Genomic DNA, 18,106 nt, shown 5'->3' on the forward strand with positions numbered 1-18,106 from the left:
AGTTCACACAATGAAATAATAACCCTCTTCACTTGTCACGGGATGGACCCCTCACCCAATTAGCCCCAATTTACTGACAGGGAAACTGAGGCTGGGAGAAGTCTGAAGTCGTGCAGCTTGGTTGGTGGCAGATCTGGTTTTTGGACTCGGGAAGTCTGGTTCTAGACCTGTTGGCTGTTCAGCCTGCCCTGAATCTTTGTGGTTTCTGTCTCGGGGTCTCAGTAGATGGTGGGGTCACTTTAATTACCGTAGACACTGCAGGTGGAAGGGCACGTTTGGGGGAAAGTGCATTTAGTTTGGGACATACTAGGTGAGAGGTCTTTGTGGAACATGCAGGCATTCACGCGGCCAGCAAATATATATTAAGCACCAACTGCATGCTCAGAGCCTATTGGCTTTGGGGACACAACTGTGGATAAAGCAGCAAAACCCCCCCGGGCAATGGAGCAGGAGTCAGTTGAAAGGGACTGAGACAGAGGAGGACGTAGCACCTGTTAGAGATAAGGCCGAGGGGAAGGAAAAGCTGGAAAAGCCGTGGGCGGGTGTGTGTGAAAAGGGGCTCCAGGAGGCCTCAGGGGAGGGTGACCTTACAGCGAAGGCAGGTGGAAGTGAGGGCCAGCCACGTGGAGCTCACGACCTTGAGGTGGGTGGGGCGAGGACAGGGAAGCAGGTGCAGCTCTTCCCAGCTCTCTCTTAGGAGCCTGGGGAGCCCCGAGGTGTGGCTAGTTCGCCCTGGACAACTCAGGGCAGCAGGGGGACGAGTGAGGAGCCAGAGAGGACAGAGGGGCCCAGGGTGGGACACATTTTGAATGTAGGGTTGACTTTTGCCAGCCAACGGCGTTTAGCCTGAGCCACAACATACAGGGAGGCGTCCCCAGCCGCACTGAGCAGTGGTGACCACAGCAGGAGACCCCAGCAGGGCGCTGTGTGGGGCCCTGGGACCAGGCTGGGTGGGCGCCTGGACAGACGTCCGTGGGCTGCGGGGACACAGGGTGAGAACTAGACAGGACTTGCTTGGAAGTGGAGGTTTGGTGGCTGTGGGGCAGAGGCGGTGACTTCTAAATTTTTCATTAGGCTGTTTTCAAACATGCAGCAGAAAAGAATGTCATAAACTTCTTCCAGCAACCCAGCCTGTCCTGTTTCACACCTTGCCTGTGCCTTGTGGGTGTCCCCCAAATAGAAGGCCTTTCAGACGCCCCCAGGGCAGACTTCACACCTTAGGTGCTCACCTGGAGCCCCGCTGTCAGGTGTGGGCTTGGCCGAGCGCACCTGGGGCTGAGAAGAGCAGGAGGAGCGGGTGGTGGTTATGGTTGGATTCGTCACTGAAGTGACTGGTGGCCTGAGCCCACAGGGGCAGATGGGGTTCCAGGGTCAGAAAGCCAACTCCCAGGGATGGAGGGAAGGCAGGAGTGGGGAGGAGGGGCCGTCCTTGACCTTGGCTGGAGAGAAGTTCAGTGGGAGTGGTCAGGAAGATTCGCAGAGATTGGTGTGTGACAAGATGACTTCCATAATAATAGGGTTGATTTCAAAGACTACTCCAGTAAATCTGCATGACAAAGGCTTTTTATGTAACCTGGAGCTGGTGAAGGGGAAGGGAGAGAGGAGGGGAAGAGTGGGGCAGGTCCCCTCTTGTCTCTCTGCCCAGCCAGGGCTGGGGAGGGTGGAGGCAGAGAGGCTGGTGCCTGGGGGCAGGACTTCCCAGGGTGGCATGGGTGGGGGCCGGGAAGGGCAGGGAGGGGTGCAGAGCATGGCCACAGGGCAGACAAGGCTTCTAGCCTGGGTGGCTCCCTGTGCTGATCAAAGCCAACTTTAGTTCTTAGCCTCAGTTTCCCCAGCTGTAAAACAGCTGACAGGTCACACAGTCTGCAAGCTTCCCGCCATTAACTGAATTCCTACTCCGCATCAAAGCCAGTTCTGGAGCCCATGCCAGTGTCATGTTGTTTATCTTCCCACACTACGTGACTAGCGAGGGCCTGGTCTGGGGCAGGAGTGGTTCCCAGTGACTGAGCGAAGCGCAGTGTGACTCTAGGCCCTGTGCCCAGTGGCCATCGTTTGGAACTCTGAAAGCAGGGTGCTTCCGGATGTGCCAAGTGCCCTTCAGGGTTTTCTGGTTTCTTGGTTTTTTTAGAGACTCTCCAGCACCCAGGCTGGAATACAGCATCGTCATTGTCACAGCTCATTGCAGCCTTGAACTCCTGGGCTCAAGTGATCCTCCTGCCTCAGCCTCCTGAGTAGCTGGGACTACAGGGGCACACCATTGTGCTGACTAATTTTTAAAATTTTTTGTAGAGATGGGGTCTTGCTATGTTGCCCAGGCTGGTCTTCATCTCCTGGGCTCAAGCCATCCTCCCACGTCAGCCTCCCAGAGTTCTGAGATTACAGGTGTGAGCCACTGCGCCTGGCCCCTGTTGGGTCTTGTATCCCATCTGGGATACGCTTTCTAGGATAGTTTCTGCCTGTCTGGGTGTGAAGTGCTATGGTGAATGTTTACACAGGTGCTTGTGCGTGGAGCTTCTGCACGGCAGAGTTCAGGGCCAGGGGCAGCAGGTACTTTATTTATACATATATATATATAACCTAGCGCTTGAGGTGCCTTTTGATTGCAAGTACATATAAGAAGTCCTCTAACCTGGTGCCAAGCAGCTGATCTAGAAAACATGGGGCCGGCACTGACCCTCTGACCAGAGCTGGGAAGAAGCCGGGCTGGGGAAGTGAGGAGAGGGGTGACCAGGCTTGTTATAATTCCATTTTTGGGGTACTTTTGTCTGAACTCAGCCTAGGGAGAGCACGAAGGTAACTTAAAGGATGTGTTCCCTCCAAGCATGTCAAAGGGACAGAAGCCAAAGCTGGAACAAATTAACAGGGTATTGGATTATAACCCAAAGTGTGAACTAAACGGGAGTCCATGCTGCGGAGTGAATGCGTGATAGATGGGGGGAGACAGAACTCTCCCAGGCAGAAAAATGTAGGTAGAGACTTGCCCTGGGGGGGGGGTGTCACTCCTGCTCCTAGTGTGGGCTGCCATCGTGACTTCCTTCCAAAGGGGACAGCACAGGGGGCGTCACTTTACAGTGGAGAAAGCAGACACTCCCAGCCTCAGCCAGGGGATCAAGGTCGCCAGCAGCGGTGAGAGGTCACGTTGTCAGGATGTGTCCTTGCCTCGAGGCGAGGGTGGCACTTCCCTCTGTGGTCTTCCTCCCAGACCCGCAGCCCCCCTTTATTCACGAGGGAAACATCAGACAAAGCCCAGCTGAGGGGCCTCTTACAAATTACTCAGCAGAACTCCTCGGTCAAGGTCATCAAAAACAAAGTCTGAGAAACTGTCACAGCCAAGAAAAGCCTAGGGTGGCCAGGTGCGGTGGCTCATGCCTGTAATCCTAGCACTCTGGGAGGCCGAGGCAGGAGGATTGTTTGAGGTCAGGAGTTTGAGACCAGCCAGTCATGTGATTATAGAGGCTATAATAGAAAAGGAAATACAAAATTAAAAAAGATAGAAAAAAAAAAAGAGACCAGCCAGAGCAAGAGTGAGACCCCAACTCTACTAAAATTAGAAAAAATTAGCCGGGCATGGTGGCGCATGCCTGTAGTCCCAGCTACTCGGGACGCTGAGGCAGAAGGATCACCTGAGCCCAGGAGTTTGAGGTTGCTGTGAGCTAGGCTGACACCACGGCACTCTAGCCCCGGTGACAGAGTGAGACTCTGTCTCAAAAAAAAAAAAAAAAAAAAAGCCTAAGGAGACGTGAGGACTAAATGTCACGTGGGACCCTGGGACAGAAGAAAGGTATTAGGTGAAAATTAATGAAATCTGAATAAAGTATGGACTTCAGTTAACTGGGAACCTTTCTAGCCTTTAAAATACTAACGTTAAAAAAGAAAAGCAACACAAATAAAAAGAAAATAACGCATGAACGTTCTCACGCGTATCTCAAAGACGCTGCAGAGTCTGGTTCATGACCTTTCCTGTTTCTTCAAACCTTTGCTCTATAGGCCTCAGAACTGGGTTCCAAGGGAGCCAGTTTGGGAAAGGCTGAGTTTCCCAGGGATGTGACATACCAGGCATGTCACGAGGTGGCATGTGTTTGTGACTGTTGCACTTTCCCACAGGGTTTAGTGGGTGCCTTCCTGCAAGGATTCCTGAAGAAAGCAAGTGACATGAAACTCCGGCGAGGTTTGTCGTCTCTGGTTCTCTTGGGTTTTTTTTAACCTCTGTTTTGGGAGGCGTTCATGGGGGGGTTCTTTGATTTTACTTTATTAGAGTGGCTGTTCTTTTTTCCATCTTTGTTGCGGGTATGGGCTTTTGTAGATTTTGTTTTGTTAACAACTTCACACTTCTCAGGAAAAGTTCTCTGACTGTTTTATGTCATCATGGGCAAGCCAGTCCCTCATCTGGACTTAAATTTCTTCATCTGGTAAAAAACAGACAAAAAGCGGGGGGCACGTTCGAACCACGTCCCCTCCCAGCTCTGACGTTCCGGGGCTTTAGGTGGCGACGCACGTGCGTGAGGTTTCCTGTCTTTGTGCCAAGTGGGAAGCGGGTGAGCGGGGCTGTCCCTGTGCTGGGCTGCGCCCTGATGTCCCTGCTGCCCCCGATGTCCCTGCTGCCCCCAGCTGCCTGTGGGTTCTAACTAGAAAAGTTTCTGAAACTCCCTCCATTGGCCTCGCTGACTCGGTTTCGGTAAGACCCGCCCCTTGCGGCGCAGCTCGGGGTTCTGACAAACACATCAGTTGAGCGGCCGCCGGCACAACAGCTCCAGAAAGTTCCCTCTGCCCTTTTGCGGCCGGTTCCTCTCCAAGCCCTGGCAACCGCTGATCTGTGCTTTGTCCCCCATAAACTCGATCTTTTTCAGTAACGTGAGGTCCAGACACGCCCCCAGCCATGGCCGGCCTGAGGCACAGCCGGCCCCACTGCATCCGGGCAGCGTTGGCCAGGGCCGGCTTCCAGCAGAGGCGGAGAGGCGCGCGCTGTCCCCTCAAGGTGCTGCCCTGCCCGCCGCCCGTCCCCCTCCGGGGCAGGGGCGTGGGTGGGGTGGGGGCCTGGAGCGGTTCTTGGTTCGTCTGTGGAGATATCCTTTCTCTTCCCCAAACTGCAGGTGTTCAAATTCCAGTGCTTTGAGACTCTTTCTTTTGATTAAGACATAAAGGAAACAGTTGCTTTCCTCAGCAGCCTGGGTTTAGCAGGAGGGTTCTAGAACATCTGACGCTAGACCCTGAACACGGCTGGGCCCTCCCTGGACCTCAGCCTCTGGGTCTGTGGAGGATCTAGTACCTTCCATGATCCTCTGACTTTGGGTCCAGAATAAGTGGCGGGGACTGTGTGGGGTCTGTGGGCCGTTCTGTCTCCTGATGAGACGGCGCGTCGTGCTACCGGGCCTGTCCCCTCGCCGCGTTCCTGGTTCTGCCCTTCCCATTCGCAGTGGCCCAGGTTTGCGTGTCGGTCCCTCTGGCAAAACCTTCACCGGGGCTCCTGGGAGCTGCTTTCGTCTCGTCTGCCCCCACCTTGCCAGGGCCACCATGCTCCGAGTGTCTGGCCTGGCGGGAACCACTGGCGTGGGCACCCCGAGTCCCCTGCCTGGGAACGTCACACCGCCATCCCCACGCCTGGGTGGAAAGCCACACCCACCCGCCTGCTTTTTTCCAGGTCAGTCACAAAAAGAATCACATGGACTTTGCCGAAGGCATCTGGAGAGAGGTATGTTACGGGATGAGCCAGCAGCCCCTGTCATTTAGACAATTTTTACCTTTTTTTTGGAATAAATAACAGTGTCAACTGTCTAAGGAGGAAGTGAGCTCTCTGGGGAGGTTTTCACTGCCCCAGTGCAGTGCGGGGTGGGGGTGCGGTGGGGGTGGGCTCTCACTGTGTGTGTGTGTGGGGGCGCACACGCACATGCATGTGACTGAAGCCACCGTGTTCACTGAGGAGCAGAATACTGCACTGATCAACCTAATTGGTCAGTGGGTCTTCACAGGGGTGGGGACCTTGTGGCACGTTCACAGGGACATGCCACATAGCACTGGAAGTCCATAGAAGCACAGTTTGCCACCGTTAACTTCAGGAAATGACATTGATGTGGCAACTGTCCAGATTGGCCAACTCAAATAAAATCTTAAGGCTCATCCCCCACCGCTGACTGAATGGGCCCCCTCCTGGCCAAGAGGATGTCCCAAAATTAAATTGTCTGCCAGGAGGAGGGAGGTTGTACGGGGCTCATCATGGCCCCCTCCCTTCTTGGGGACATCCTTTGTAACCCATTAACAGGCTTAAGGGTATACAAGACAAACCTGCAGGCCCTCAATTTACACAACAAATCTATGTCCGGTGGCTCATCTCTGATAAACAGCAACTATGTTAAAACATTCCAAACCTTTAGACAAAGCTTCATGTCTTTAACCAATTACAAGCCAAATAGGCTTTAAACCCACCTATAACCTGTAAGTCCCCCCCCCTCATGGCCCACCTTATGGGGCAAACCAATGTGCACTTCCCTCGTATGGATTTAGGACTTTACCTGTCACCCCTGTCTCCCTGAAATATAGAAAACCAAACTGTGACCCAGCCATAGTGAGTCCACTTGCTCAAGGATTCTTGTGCTTGGGTCCGGGCCATGGTCCTCAAATTTGGCTCAGAGTAAATCTCTATAAAATTATTTTACAGAGTTTGGCTTTTTTCTGTTAACAGGACTTAGATTTGCTCTGGAGACCTTTACTGCTAGAGCCACTGGGTCCAGGGCTTTGCAGCACCAGGCTCTGGCCGGGGCCCCAGCGATGGTGGACTCTGGGGCATTTTTGGGTGCTGTGGCATGTTGGTCTAATGCATTAAAGCGATCGAGTATCAAGGCAGATCGTGCCAACTCTGGCAACGTCAGTGCTGGCAGAACCTGCACATCCCACTGCTAGAAATTGCCAGCGGGCTCAGGAACACTTTTGTCATCAGCTTTTAGATCCTTACGATGGTGATTCAGAAGACACCCCCAGTCATTTCCACCTCAGTTTCAACGACTGTCATCTGGGTGACGTGAGCTGGAATGTCGCTTCGTACACGCTGAAGTCGAAGAGTCCAGAGGAAGTTAATCTAGAAGACTCTCCGTCATCAAAAATTCCAGACCTTGTCATGAAAGCTGCCAGCTGGGTCCCTGAGTCCCTGGACGCCAACGATGTGGACATGCAGCCCGAGGACTTGAGAGCCACGGAGGAAGACTGGGTGCCTCGGGCACCCGAGCCCCTCCTCGCTCCCGTGGAGTCCCCTGGGCCTGGCAGACAGGGCTCCCGCCGAGCCAGGGGGGCACAGCTGCCACCCAGACTTGGGAGTGAGAAGGACAAGGGACCCAAACTCTCACTCTCCAAGAGAAAACTGGAGCTTTTACTTGCAGAGCCTGAAAAAAACAAGAGAAAGAAGCAGTTTGTGGCCTAATCCAAGGTGAGTGGGTTCCGTTCAGGATGGGTCTGGGCCACGAGGGGAGCAGGGACTCAGCTGCTCAAAGCTAACGTTGGCGAACACAAAGGAAATGTTTTCAGAGGAACACATGACCCCATTTATATCTTTTTTTTTCTTTTTTGAGACAGAGTCTGCCTCTGTCACCCAGGCTGGAGTGCAGTGGCAGCGTCGTAGCTCACTGCAACCTCAAACTCCTGGGCTCGAGCAATCCTCCTGCCTCAGCCTCCCGAGTAGCTGTGACTGCAGCGTGCACCACCACGCCCGGCTAATTTTTCTATTATTTATAGAGATGGGAGTCTTGCTCTTCTTGCTCGGGCTGGTCTCAAACTCCTGGCTTCAAGTGATCCTCCCACCTCGGCCTCCCTGAGTGCTGGGATTACAGGCATGAGCCACTGCACCCGGACTGTATGTCTTAACAATAAACAAGGACTCGCCACCGAGCGTGAAATGGGTTTCCAATTCAGGGCAGGGCCTGTGTGGCCCTCCCTGACCCCACCTCTCCTGACTCCCAGAGAATTTTACTGCATATTTATGTATCCTTAAAGTAGTGATTTTGGGGGGAACTCTGACCCCTGGGGTTGGTTGTCCTCCAACTTGTTGCCATGACCTTTGTACCCATGCCTTACACGGCCACCTCAGGGGTCCAGCTGAAACCAAACGGAAGGCACTGGCGGGAGCTCTGCCCTGGCCGGCTGGCCTGGGGACGTGGCCGGGCCGGCCTCCCGCTCGCAGCCGACTGTCAGTGTGCGAAGCTTCCTCCCACCGTGTTCTTATTTCTATTCCTTGTTCATACTGTTTACGAGGCAAAGATCTGAGCAGTTAGTTTTGGCTCAGTCTGTCGGGAAGATCATGGTCTCAAGGTAGTAACGCCTAAAAATAATGGGGTGGCGGCAGTTCTTTCTTTTATCCCATTTCTGTGGGTTTGTTCCCTGAGCTTTGATTTACTCCCCGGCAGGTGAGAGCAGAGAGCAAGTCTGGTGCCCACGCTGGCGGTTTGTGTCCTCCGTTCGGTGTCCTGGGCGAGTCCCCGGCCCACGCTGTTCCTGAATGCCAATAAAAGGGACGTCCCCACAAGAAGCCGCTTGTTCATCTTGGTGGATTGGAGGTGGGGACCCGGCAGTGCTCTGCTCAGGCCGCCCAGTCCCCTCAGGCAGGACAGAGCCCTGTGATGCCCCTGTGTGCCCAGATGCCACCACCAGCTCTGCTAGGCGAGGGTGAGCAGGGTGGCGGCGACTGCCCCACTGGGCCCTCCTGACCACAGGGCGAGGCGGTGCGGTCCTGGGGGGAGGCGCTGCCGTGGGGGCGGGGTGAGCCTGTCGCTCCTGGGGTGCCTGTGCAGACCCCATGGAACAAGCTCTGCGTGAGGCCCTGGGACCCGGCTGCTGTCTGCCTGGGGCGTTAGGTTGGGAGGCATCAAGGAAAAGCCTCAGGGGCTCCTGGTGGCCGCCGTGGAAGTCCTCACCTTGGGGGAGGCCTGGACATGGGTCCCCTGCCCCCTTCCCTCCAGCGCCCCTGGTGGAGTCTGGTGGCCAGGGACGCCTCTGCCCATTGGCCTTGGGCCGGAGCCAACTCCTCCATTTCAGGAGCTCGCTCCTGGCTCCCTCCCAGCCGGGCCTGAGGGTTCACAGGACGCGCCCTGGAGTCCTCATTCTGCCCCGTGTCGTGAGCCTGTGTCTGGGACCCTCCCCTGGAGATGGGGTGGGATGGAAGGCTCGGGTGAGAACATGTCTGCCTGGTGAGGGCACACTCTGCCCCCGGGGCAACTGGCTTCACTCGTGCAGGTGCCAAGGATCCTTATTTGTATTTATTGCTTCAGAGAGAGACATTTCAAAAGGGCGGGCCCTAATTTTCAATCAAGTCCAGCGCTGGCCTGCAATCAAGCCAGCAGGGATCCCTGGCGCTAAGTTCTAGAGCCAGGTGGGGAGGAGGCCCTGATTCTAGTCTGGCAGCTCCACGGGGACCATCTGAGGAGGGGGTGGGGCTCAGTCACGGTGCTAGCGACCACTGGCACGTGCTGGGGGCAGTGGCAGCCCTTCAGGGCCCATCCGCAGCCGACCCTAGGAACACCGGAAAGACCAGAAACCTGTTTCCACAGGTCAGCGGCGCCCTCGCCCACCGCGTGGGCCTGTCCGGCTGCCGTTCTAGGGTCGAGTGGGAAGGAATGTGGCAGGGTAGAGACACGGGCACCCGCACCCTTGACTGTGGAACAGAAACCACCCAGAGGCTGCGCCCTGGCCTACGGCGAGACCGGCTCGGGGAGGAGAGCCCTGAGCTTTTCCAGCCACACCCGGGGATTCTGTCTGTGAAGGGGTTCTTGATTCACAGCCACTGTGGTCACCCTGGAGTGGGGCTCGCTCTGTGCTCCAAGCGCTCGTGACAGTGGTGGCCTGGCTGCCCCGTGGGACTAGAGCCCTGCACCCGCCCACTCCAGAGGGCCCAGCGCCCCGAGGCTACAGCCGACACAGAGGAGACAGGGGCCAGGTCATGCGTAGTGTTTTATTTCATAAAATGAACCATGCTATCAACCCTCTAAAAACACCTACTTGGATCTTTCCAATTCCCACCATTCTCAACCGTCAGATTCTATTCAGTTTCCTCCACTCTCAAGCCAACCACTTTCTTTTCACAAGTTCATACCTTCCAAACGTTTTAATAATGAATAAATGTTAAATATTGACTTTCACTATTACAGCAAGGGGAAGCCAGAAAAGTTCAGGTCTACTCTGTGCACAAGACTGCAACGCCGCGCTCGTAGAAGCTGCGAGGATCTTCCTTTGTAGCGATTTCAAAGTCGACAGTGAAGATAAGGTCTGCGCGGGTAAAGTTCAGGTAGACGGGTAAGGTCACCTGCAAGAAAAGGAGCAGAGGGCCTTAGACAAGAGGAAGCTCTACGAAGTGGATTCTCTGTTACAAGCAGAACTGCGGGTGCAGAACCGGGGAGACGACCGTGCCCACCCCCGGGCCCGCAGCAGCTCCCCTGACCGCGGGGGGCGGCACTCACCACACTGGCCTTTTTCTCTGCGTTGGTTTGTTTGACCCAGCGCAGCTGAGTCAGGGGGAGCACGGTGGAGATGGCGCTGGACAGGGACAGCTTGTTGTTGGTGCACGTGGCCCCCTGCAGCTTCAGACCTGTGAGGCGGAAGTCACAGCCAGTCTGAAGTGAACACGGCAGCTACCCAGAGCCCTGGTCTCAGAGCTCTCGCAGGCAAACTGGACAGCTCTACTGGTCACCAGCCGGTCAGCTTAAATGCATTTGCTGGGCAACATCGTCTCAGAAACCGAAGTCTCGTGCAAGCGGGCAGGCTGGCCAAGCTGGAGGCCCAGTGCAGGGAAGGTGAACTTCTGAGAAGAGCCACTATTTTCTGAGGCTCCAACTCACCTGTGACTCCAAAGCTGCAGGCATCCAGGGTGGCACTCTGTGAGGTGGTGACATTGACTTCCAGGCAGAGCTCCTCCAGGGACCAGCTGTTGGCCTGGGCCACATACTGCCTGGTGGCAGTGATGTACGCCTCGGGCACGAACAGGCCACCCAGGCACACATGGATGTTCTGTGGGAAGCAGCAGCCCCCGGGGAGGCAGCTCGGGTCAGACCTGGCCCCTGTGCTGTTCCCGGCTGCCCCACCCAAGCCCGGGACAGCTGCTGACCACCCCCGGGCTGCTCGGGACCGTCTTTCCCCACCTTTAGCTCCTTGGCACCGCCAGACGCAGCCGCCTGTGAGATGTTCTGCAGCTGTTTGATGCGCTCGCTGAAGTCAGATACCCACTGGATGACGGTCATGCCCGCAGGCACCGTGTAGTGGGACCAGCTCCGGGGCAAGATCCCTGCAAACAAGGCACAGGGCCCCCCCGGTCCGGCGTAAGTCCTGACGATCCCCCAGCGCAGACGGGGGCACACGTGCGAGTGCCCGTCACCGCAAGCCACGCCCACAGGCGTGAGGCCAGGTGCTCCGCCTGCCTCCCCTCCCCGGCCGCCATCAGCTCTTCATCTGCCCTCCCGGTGGTCTGAGCACACACGCGTGCATGCGTGTGTGTAGGACCACAATCACGCCCAAGTAGAACCACAGTGCAAAACTCACATCACACAAGCAGCTCAGTGTTCCCGGCAACTTGGGCTCCTGGGACGCACGGGACGACCCTGAGGGCTCCCCGCACCTTTGAACTCGGCCCCTCCCTCCCCACCTCTCCTGTCCTGGTCCGCGCCAGCGCCAGCCCTCACTGGGCAAGGCCACCACGCTGCGCATTCACTGTCTTGGGAGACCCTAAACCATCACAGAACTTGCATAAAGATTTTAGTCAACCTTCAGTGAACCAGCAGAGAAGGAAACGGACGTCTGGGCCCCTCCCCACACCGAGGTGAGCACTGAGCTGCTTTCGGGGGGCAGCCGGCACAGAAGGACACTGGGGCGAGGCCTGGCCGTCACCACGTGGCGTTTGCAGATGTGTCAATCCTCGACACTGTCCGCCTCGGGGCGGTGGGGGAGACGCAGCAGTGGTGGAACATGGCCCAGGCCAAGGCCCTGGGGAAGTCCTGGCCCCCCTGGCCTGAGCTCTCAGGCGCCCACTTTCTAAAGTACCTTTCACCAGCTCGTTGATGAGTGTCCGCAAGTAGTTGGTCTGCTTTTTCTTTCCCTCACACACTTGGACGACGTCCGCGAGATCCTGGCGCACATCCTGGAGCAGCTTAGCGCCCATCTTCACTTCTCGCTCAAAGAACCTGAACAGAGGATCCTGAACCCGTTCAGAGAGAGAGAAGGGCAGAGTGAAGGGCGAGAATTAAGGAGACGTCCTCTCTTGAGCAGTAAGCCAGCCTCTGGGGACAACCCCAGAATTCCCAACAGCTTCCCTGAGCCCAATCCGGACCAGACCCTGAGTGGAACAGCGCTGGTCACCAGCCCCAGTGGCCCTGCCTGACCCACAGCTCTGGGCAGCGCTCTGACGAGGGAGGTTCCCGCCGCTCCCTTCTGGACTCACACCAGTCTCACAGGAGACGGACAACCTTCCAGCATTTTCGACCAGTTTGCCAAGTGTCAACCCATTTGCTCCCCGCCTGGGCCCAGCCACAGGCCTGCCCGAGACGGGAGCTGGTTCTGTCCCAGGCGCTGCCCACCCGCCCCGGCCACCTTGATGTTCTCCACGGTGCGCTTGAGGTGGCTCAGCGTCTGGGGGATGAGCAGCAGCCAGTTGGACGCGGTGGTGTGCAGCGTGCGCATCCAGGCCGGGCGCCCGTCCGACGTGGAGTCCGTCCTCGTCTTCTTCTCGGTCTCCGCGTAGGCCAGGTCGTCCTCGTCCTCCAGCATCTGCATCTTCAGCATTTTGCTGATCATGTCCACGCCTAAGCCACGGTCGCAGCGTGGAGGGACAGGCACCAGAGCAAGGAGGGAAAGGACTGAACTGTGAAGGCCGCCTGCCGGGTTCACGGTGGGGCAACCGCGCTGCTTTGAGAAGCACCAGGTCGTGCGTGTTTCCAAACCCAGAGGACGCCCTGGCCAGAAGCCCCAGGACCTCAAGTGCCCCCGACAGAACGGGGAGGCGGCCTGACACTGGTTCGATTCTGTCCTACTAACCGGCTGTGTGAGCTCTGGCAAATGCCTTGTCTTTTCTGGGACCTTTTCCCATAAAGAAAAGTTTAGACCTGCTGTCCTTCAGGGGTGTGGGGGAGGGCTCGATGGGGCAGCTCGCCGGGCCCCTCCCCAGCTCTAACCACGCGCCTCTGGGGTGGGGCCGATGCTGCTGCTGGGGGAACCCTGCTTTCAGAATCATTTCTTAGGCCCTTTTTGGCTCAAAGTACATAAAATAGTCTTGAAGAAAAAAACACCTCATAAGTCGGGGAAAAAAGAAAAAAAAAAAAGAACCTGCCAAAAAATACATTCTAGGAAAGAGACTAATCTTATTTACACAAATAGCAAGGCTTTTCTCCAAAACTGAGTTGATGCTGCAGAAAAGATACCCATTTGCTCTGCTTTCTCTGCCAGTGGAGCTGGGAGCAGCCGGGGAAGCTGGTGGTCTCAGGAGATGGACTCGGGGCCCACTGAGCCACAGCTGAGGAGGGGCTCTGGGGGCCAGCGTGGTACCCACCCTGCGTGGTGAGGAGGACTTTCTCGGCGTTGTTGGGCAGGCCCAGCCAGGAGGGCGTCTGGGTGTCGGGGAGCAGCTCCACCCACTGCACAAATTCTTCGCGCCTGGAAAACCGGCACATTTGGAAAGGGCATCAGGGGCGGCACTAGGAAATGTCACAGCCACCGCGGTGCTGGCCTCCAGCTGCATACCTGATGCCATCTGGCATCTGAATGTCCTTATGGCCGTCGACCTTGCACGCCAGCTTAAACTCGCTGTCAAAGCTCTTGGTTGTGAACAGACGCTCCAGGAAGGTGTTGAGCAGACGCTGGTCAAACTCGTTGTCCACACGCCCTCCGTAAATGGACTGGGCCATCAGGGTCTTCAGCGCGGACCACGGGATCTTATCCGGCGAGATGTTCTGCCTGCCCTGGGGTGGGGAAAGGCCGGGTTACGTGTGTGCGGTTGAAGGGAGGCCCTGGCGCTTCCTCTCAGCTGGGCGCAGGCGACTGCCCGCTGTCTGCTGCCCGTCCACCGCCTCCTGGCCAGGACCCGGGGCTTCCTCCACGAGGACACGCCCACCGCCAGGGCACAGCCCACACTTGCCTTGGCCGTGTCGTCCAGCCACGTGTCCACCGTGTCGCAGGCTGACCGCAGATCAGACTCTCCAAACTCATACTTCTTTGACCAGCCCAGCGGCGCGTACCGCAGGCGCTCCTGGATGATGGCGTGGAACCAGGCCAGCAGGAAGTACAGGCGGGCACGCTCGTTGGGAGACTGGGTGAGGAAAGGGACAAGGACAGAGTCGTCAGAAGCAGCACCCCTTGCTCTGAGAAAACCGTGTAGGTGCCAGGTCAGAGTTCCGGCATAAAAGGAGCTCTCCACACACTGACGTGGTCTCCCTAGGAGTGAGCATGTGAGCCAGTGGCACCGCTGAGGAAATTTATTTAGTCAATAGAAAATCGTATAGGGAGGGCAAATTTCTGGGTTTTCTGAAAATGTCAAAAAAGGTAGGATGCAGCACAAAATAAAAGAACTGGCGAAGTTCCTGCCGCATCCCCTCCTACTGCCCAAGCACCCTGGTCCTCACTAGGCACCCGGGAGGCCGTGCTGGGGAGGGGAGTCTGCCACCCTGTGGGCATGACGCTGAGTTCTACCTTCACTGTGGGCATCTCTGTGCACCTGGGCTTTCATCTTTCAGCCTGTTCCCAGGAAGGAAACTTGTCTCTAGCTAAAGGTAAAGTCACTGGTGTCACCTGCCATCATGGCGCTGCTGGGAAGTGAGTCTCGTGTCTGGACTCAGCGATGTGTCTTACGGGTTTATATGGAGGAAGCACACCAGGAGCACGAGATTTCTCTTTATTTTTGTGACAGGGTCTCACTCTGTTACCCAGGCTGGTCTCAAACTCCTGGCCTCAAACAATCTGCCTGCCTCAGCCTACCAACAGGCTAAGACTACAGGCGCAAGGCACTGCCCCCAGCAGAGGACGACATCCTTACCTTGCATATCCGAGAGACAGGGATGCTGCTGAACGTCCGCAGCATGTTGGCCTTCACCCCGGGGGGCGGCTCAAATACGAAGATGCGACCCGCGCGGAGCAGATTCACAGGCACCTAGAGGAGACGGCGGCTTCTGTTACTGCTCTGGTTGGGACACAGGGTCTGCTCTGCCACACACACAAGCTAAACAGGAAGACGTCACACGAGGCTTCCACGTCTCCCACCTTCTTTAGCCACCCACCTTGGGGTTGATCTCCATGGTGAGGAAGAGTCTGAAGCAGGCATGTGGCTGCAGAGAATGCAGCTTCTTCTCCAGCTGCATTAGCCACCCCGGGGCCAGGTGCACGTTCTTCAGCATCACCCACCTGCACACACAACGTGAAAGCCGCATGATACGCCAGCCTTCCTGCCTGAATTCTCGGGGACTAAGGCTTTCTAGAAACAAAGCTAAACAGGCCTACCTGCCTGACTTCACAGCGGTGTTTATCGCCTTGTCTGCTTGGTTGAAGCCTTCCGCTGAGCCTGGTACATACAGTGCAGCCCAGTGTCAGTGACAAGGGCTGGACTTTCACGCCCACCCCGGGCCCTGTGGGGCTTTAGCCCACGAAGCCCATCGAGTGCGCTTACCGATCGCAATGGACGTGATCTGCGTGTTCTGCTCGGCGGCAAGGTCCTCAACATGCCCACTGGCGTCATAACCGGGCACGGAGCACATCAGCACAGGAGTGTTTGGCTTCACCTGCGCATGGAGGAGGCAGAAAGGTGAGACGCTGGGCCGGCGCGCAGTGTGTGCCCGTCAGGACTGAGAGAGCCCGAGTGACGGGCCGGGGCCGCGGGCACCGCGGAGCTGGGCCAGTGCAGAAGCCACACAGGTTCCTGGCCTCGGGTCGATGGTGCAGCCAGGAGTCAGCAGATGCCAGGGCCGCTGCTGGCTCCCACCGGAAGAGTTACCTCTGTGCCCACGATGTGGGTCAGGTCTAGTGGCTGCTCCATGATGGACATGAAGGACTCTCCAAGGTTTGTTGAAACAAACACGTGGGCCATGGCCAGCAGGCGGTCAGGCCGGAACGCCTGGATCAGGAGCAGGCGGTGGATGGCTTGCCCGATGGGAGCTAAACGAGGCGTGCAAAGGGGCAGTGGGTGAAAGTGGCCTTGGAGGCCCCCTCCCCCGCCTGGCCCGTTCTTCCCACAGCACACACTCGGCAAACACTCAGCATTCAGGGCTCGGCTCACACATCTCAGAAATCACGACACTCCTTCTGGCTCTCTCTGCTCCAGGAGAATTTGCCGCCACCTCCTGGGCCTCCCTTGAGCCTCTGGACACCCCAGGACAACCCTTTACCACCTGGATGTCTCCACAGGACAAGGTGCCATTTCCTGATTTTTAACTTACTCTACCAAGACCCATTCGCTGCAGAACACCCGGAGTGGACCCCTCAGGAGGCGGCCCAGGCCCCACTGCTGAGGGCAGCGGAGCTCCATGCTCTGCGTCTGTGGCCCAAGCTCCTCCTCTCAGAGCCCGGCTACCAGGGCCTGGCCCAGCAGACTCAGAAACGCCCCGTGGCGCTCTGATTGCGTTTGCAGCATGATCTATTTCTCTTCTGGTCTTTAAGCATGAGCTGAAACAGGAATTGGGGCTTTCTGACCTTCCACTTCTAAGCCAATCCCTACCTAGACGCCATCTCCCTAAGTGGTTTCCTAAAACGTTTAAACACTGAAATATTTATCTCGGGCATCATTAACTTTATTTTTTGGAAGTCTCCCTTCAAGCAGCAAAACCCAACTTTACATTCAGGTCCAGAGAGAAAACAACAGTGTGCGTGTGTGTCAGAGTGTGCGTGCAGACGTGGGCTTACTTGAAGGCGTGTCTTCATTCCAGAGGTACGGCACGGTCTGCTCTGGGGAGCTGCTGTCCAGCCAGATGCCAAATTGCTGCGGAGAGAACAGTGGGAGGCCTGAGCAGGCCGGGCCGAGACAGGGGTAACACACGTCTGACGTGAGAGCACAGACGACACTCTGGGTTCTACATCACACGCAATTCCTCGTTGCCGATTTCCTGGGCTAAGGCCAGTGTTTTCCACTGGGAACATTAAAAAAAACAATTACCTCATCTGCTTGCACCTTTGCGATCAGATCTTTAAATGCAGGAAGACAGCTCAGCCTCACAACTGCTTCTGCCTGCTCCACAGTCAAGCCCTGGATTTTGGGGGTCGAGCCAGCACTCAGCACGATCTCCTTCCCCCTCAAAAAGTGCTGGAATTCGGCATCGTAGGTGGGCTCCCTGGAAAGGATGCAACAGCTTAGCAAGGGTCTCTTATTTTCACTTTTACCGTCACTGAGACAACAACGTGTTGTTCTTTAAACAAAGAACGTGTTCTAGCATACGGCGCTAGCGTGCGACCTGCAAGAGGACGATGTCCTGCAGAGGTGGGAACAGGGCGGCGACCTTACCCCACGGTGCCCTTCAGCTTGATTCTCGCCAGCAGCATGGCGAAGGTGATGTGGTCCTGGTGCAGCATGCCTCTAGCCACCCGGTTAAACGCCACCTGGGACACAAGCAGGGGACGCTGCTGTTCCTGAACAATTCGCCGCCCCGTCCGTCCCAGGAAGCAGCGAGTGCTGCACCCTCTACCTGGAAGAGGTCCTTGGTGATGATGGAGAGGCGCTGCGTGTGGTCAGTGACGCCCTTCAGATTCGGGTTCTCGTACAGGACGTTGTGATAAATGTCCAGGAAGAACTGCAGGGAGTACTGGTACAGGAAGTGGATCTGAAAGGCAGTGGGGGGTGGCGTTAGGCAACGCACCTGGGCACCCCAGTGAAAGCCAGCCGTGAGCCGCGAGCCGCTGCCGCAGCCGAGGGCGCCCACCTGCTTGAGGGACTCCATGGTGAAGTAGATGCTGCTGCAGGCGGTGGACAGCGGGAGGTACTGCTGGGACACGGTCTCCACCTCCTGCATGACAATGTCCGTCTCCTCTACTTTCCTGGTGACCTCGGCAGCCTCTCTCTTCAGGTTCTCCAGTGTCGTTATGATCGTGTCATCATCCAAAATGCGTCCTTTCACCTCGTTCAGAGCTTGCAGCAGAGATTTCTCCAGCTGACGTAAACGTAGCTGAAATTCCC

The 18,106-nt window shown here is 56.6% G+C and overlaps 1 protein-coding gene across 1 annotated transcript in view; it reads right to left on the bottom strand.

Annotated features, from left to right (window-relative positions):
* Positions 1 to 9,909: 9,909 nt before the first annotated feature.
* DYNC1H1 (dynein cytoplasmic 1 heavy chain 1) overlaps positions 9,910 to 18,106 on the bottom strand; it is a 66,512-nt gene continuing 58,315 nt past the window's right edge. The window contains exons 60-78 of the mRNA XM_045528895.1: positions 17,853 to 18,106; positions 17,619 to 17,753; positions 17,438 to 17,532; positions 17,093 to 17,267; positions 16,843 to 16,918; positions 15,938 to 16,098; positions 15,614 to 15,725; positions 15,448 to 15,508; positions 15,228 to 15,351; positions 14,987 to 15,100; positions 14,093 to 14,263; positions 13,699 to 13,916; positions 13,508 to 13,611; positions 12,553 to 12,764; positions 12,007 to 12,160; positions 11,112 to 11,254; positions 10,812 to 10,980; positions 10,434 to 10,561; positions 9,910 to 10,279 (exon numbers count right to left, since the gene is read on the bottom strand). Coding sequence (XP_045384851.1) covers positions 10,151 to 10,279; positions 10,434 to 10,561; positions 10,812 to 10,980; positions 11,112 to 11,254; positions 12,007 to 12,160; positions 12,553 to 12,764; positions 13,508 to 13,611; positions 13,699 to 13,916; positions 14,093 to 14,263; positions 14,987 to 15,100; positions 15,228 to 15,351; positions 15,448 to 15,508; positions 15,614 to 15,725; positions 15,938 to 16,098; positions 16,843 to 16,918; positions 17,093 to 17,267; positions 17,438 to 17,532; positions 17,619 to 17,753; positions 17,853 to 18,106 — 2,735 coding nt within the window. The 3' untranslated portion in view covers positions 9,910 to 10,150. The remainder of the gene's footprint in view (positions 10,280 to 10,433; positions 10,562 to 10,811; positions 10,981 to 11,111; positions 11,255 to 12,006; positions 12,161 to 12,552; positions 12,765 to 13,507; positions 13,612 to 13,698; positions 13,917 to 14,092; positions 14,264 to 14,986; positions 15,101 to 15,227; positions 15,352 to 15,447; positions 15,509 to 15,613; positions 15,726 to 15,937; positions 16,099 to 16,842; positions 16,919 to 17,092; positions 17,268 to 17,437; positions 17,533 to 17,618; positions 17,754 to 17,852) is intronic.

The sequence above is a fragment of the Lemur catta genome, chromosome 1, assembly GCF_020740605.2.
Source record: "Lemur catta isolate mLemCat1 chromosome 1, mLemCat1.pri, whole genome shotgun sequence".
NCBI lineage: Eukaryota > Metazoa > Chordata > Mammalia > Primates > Lemuridae > Lemur > Lemur catta.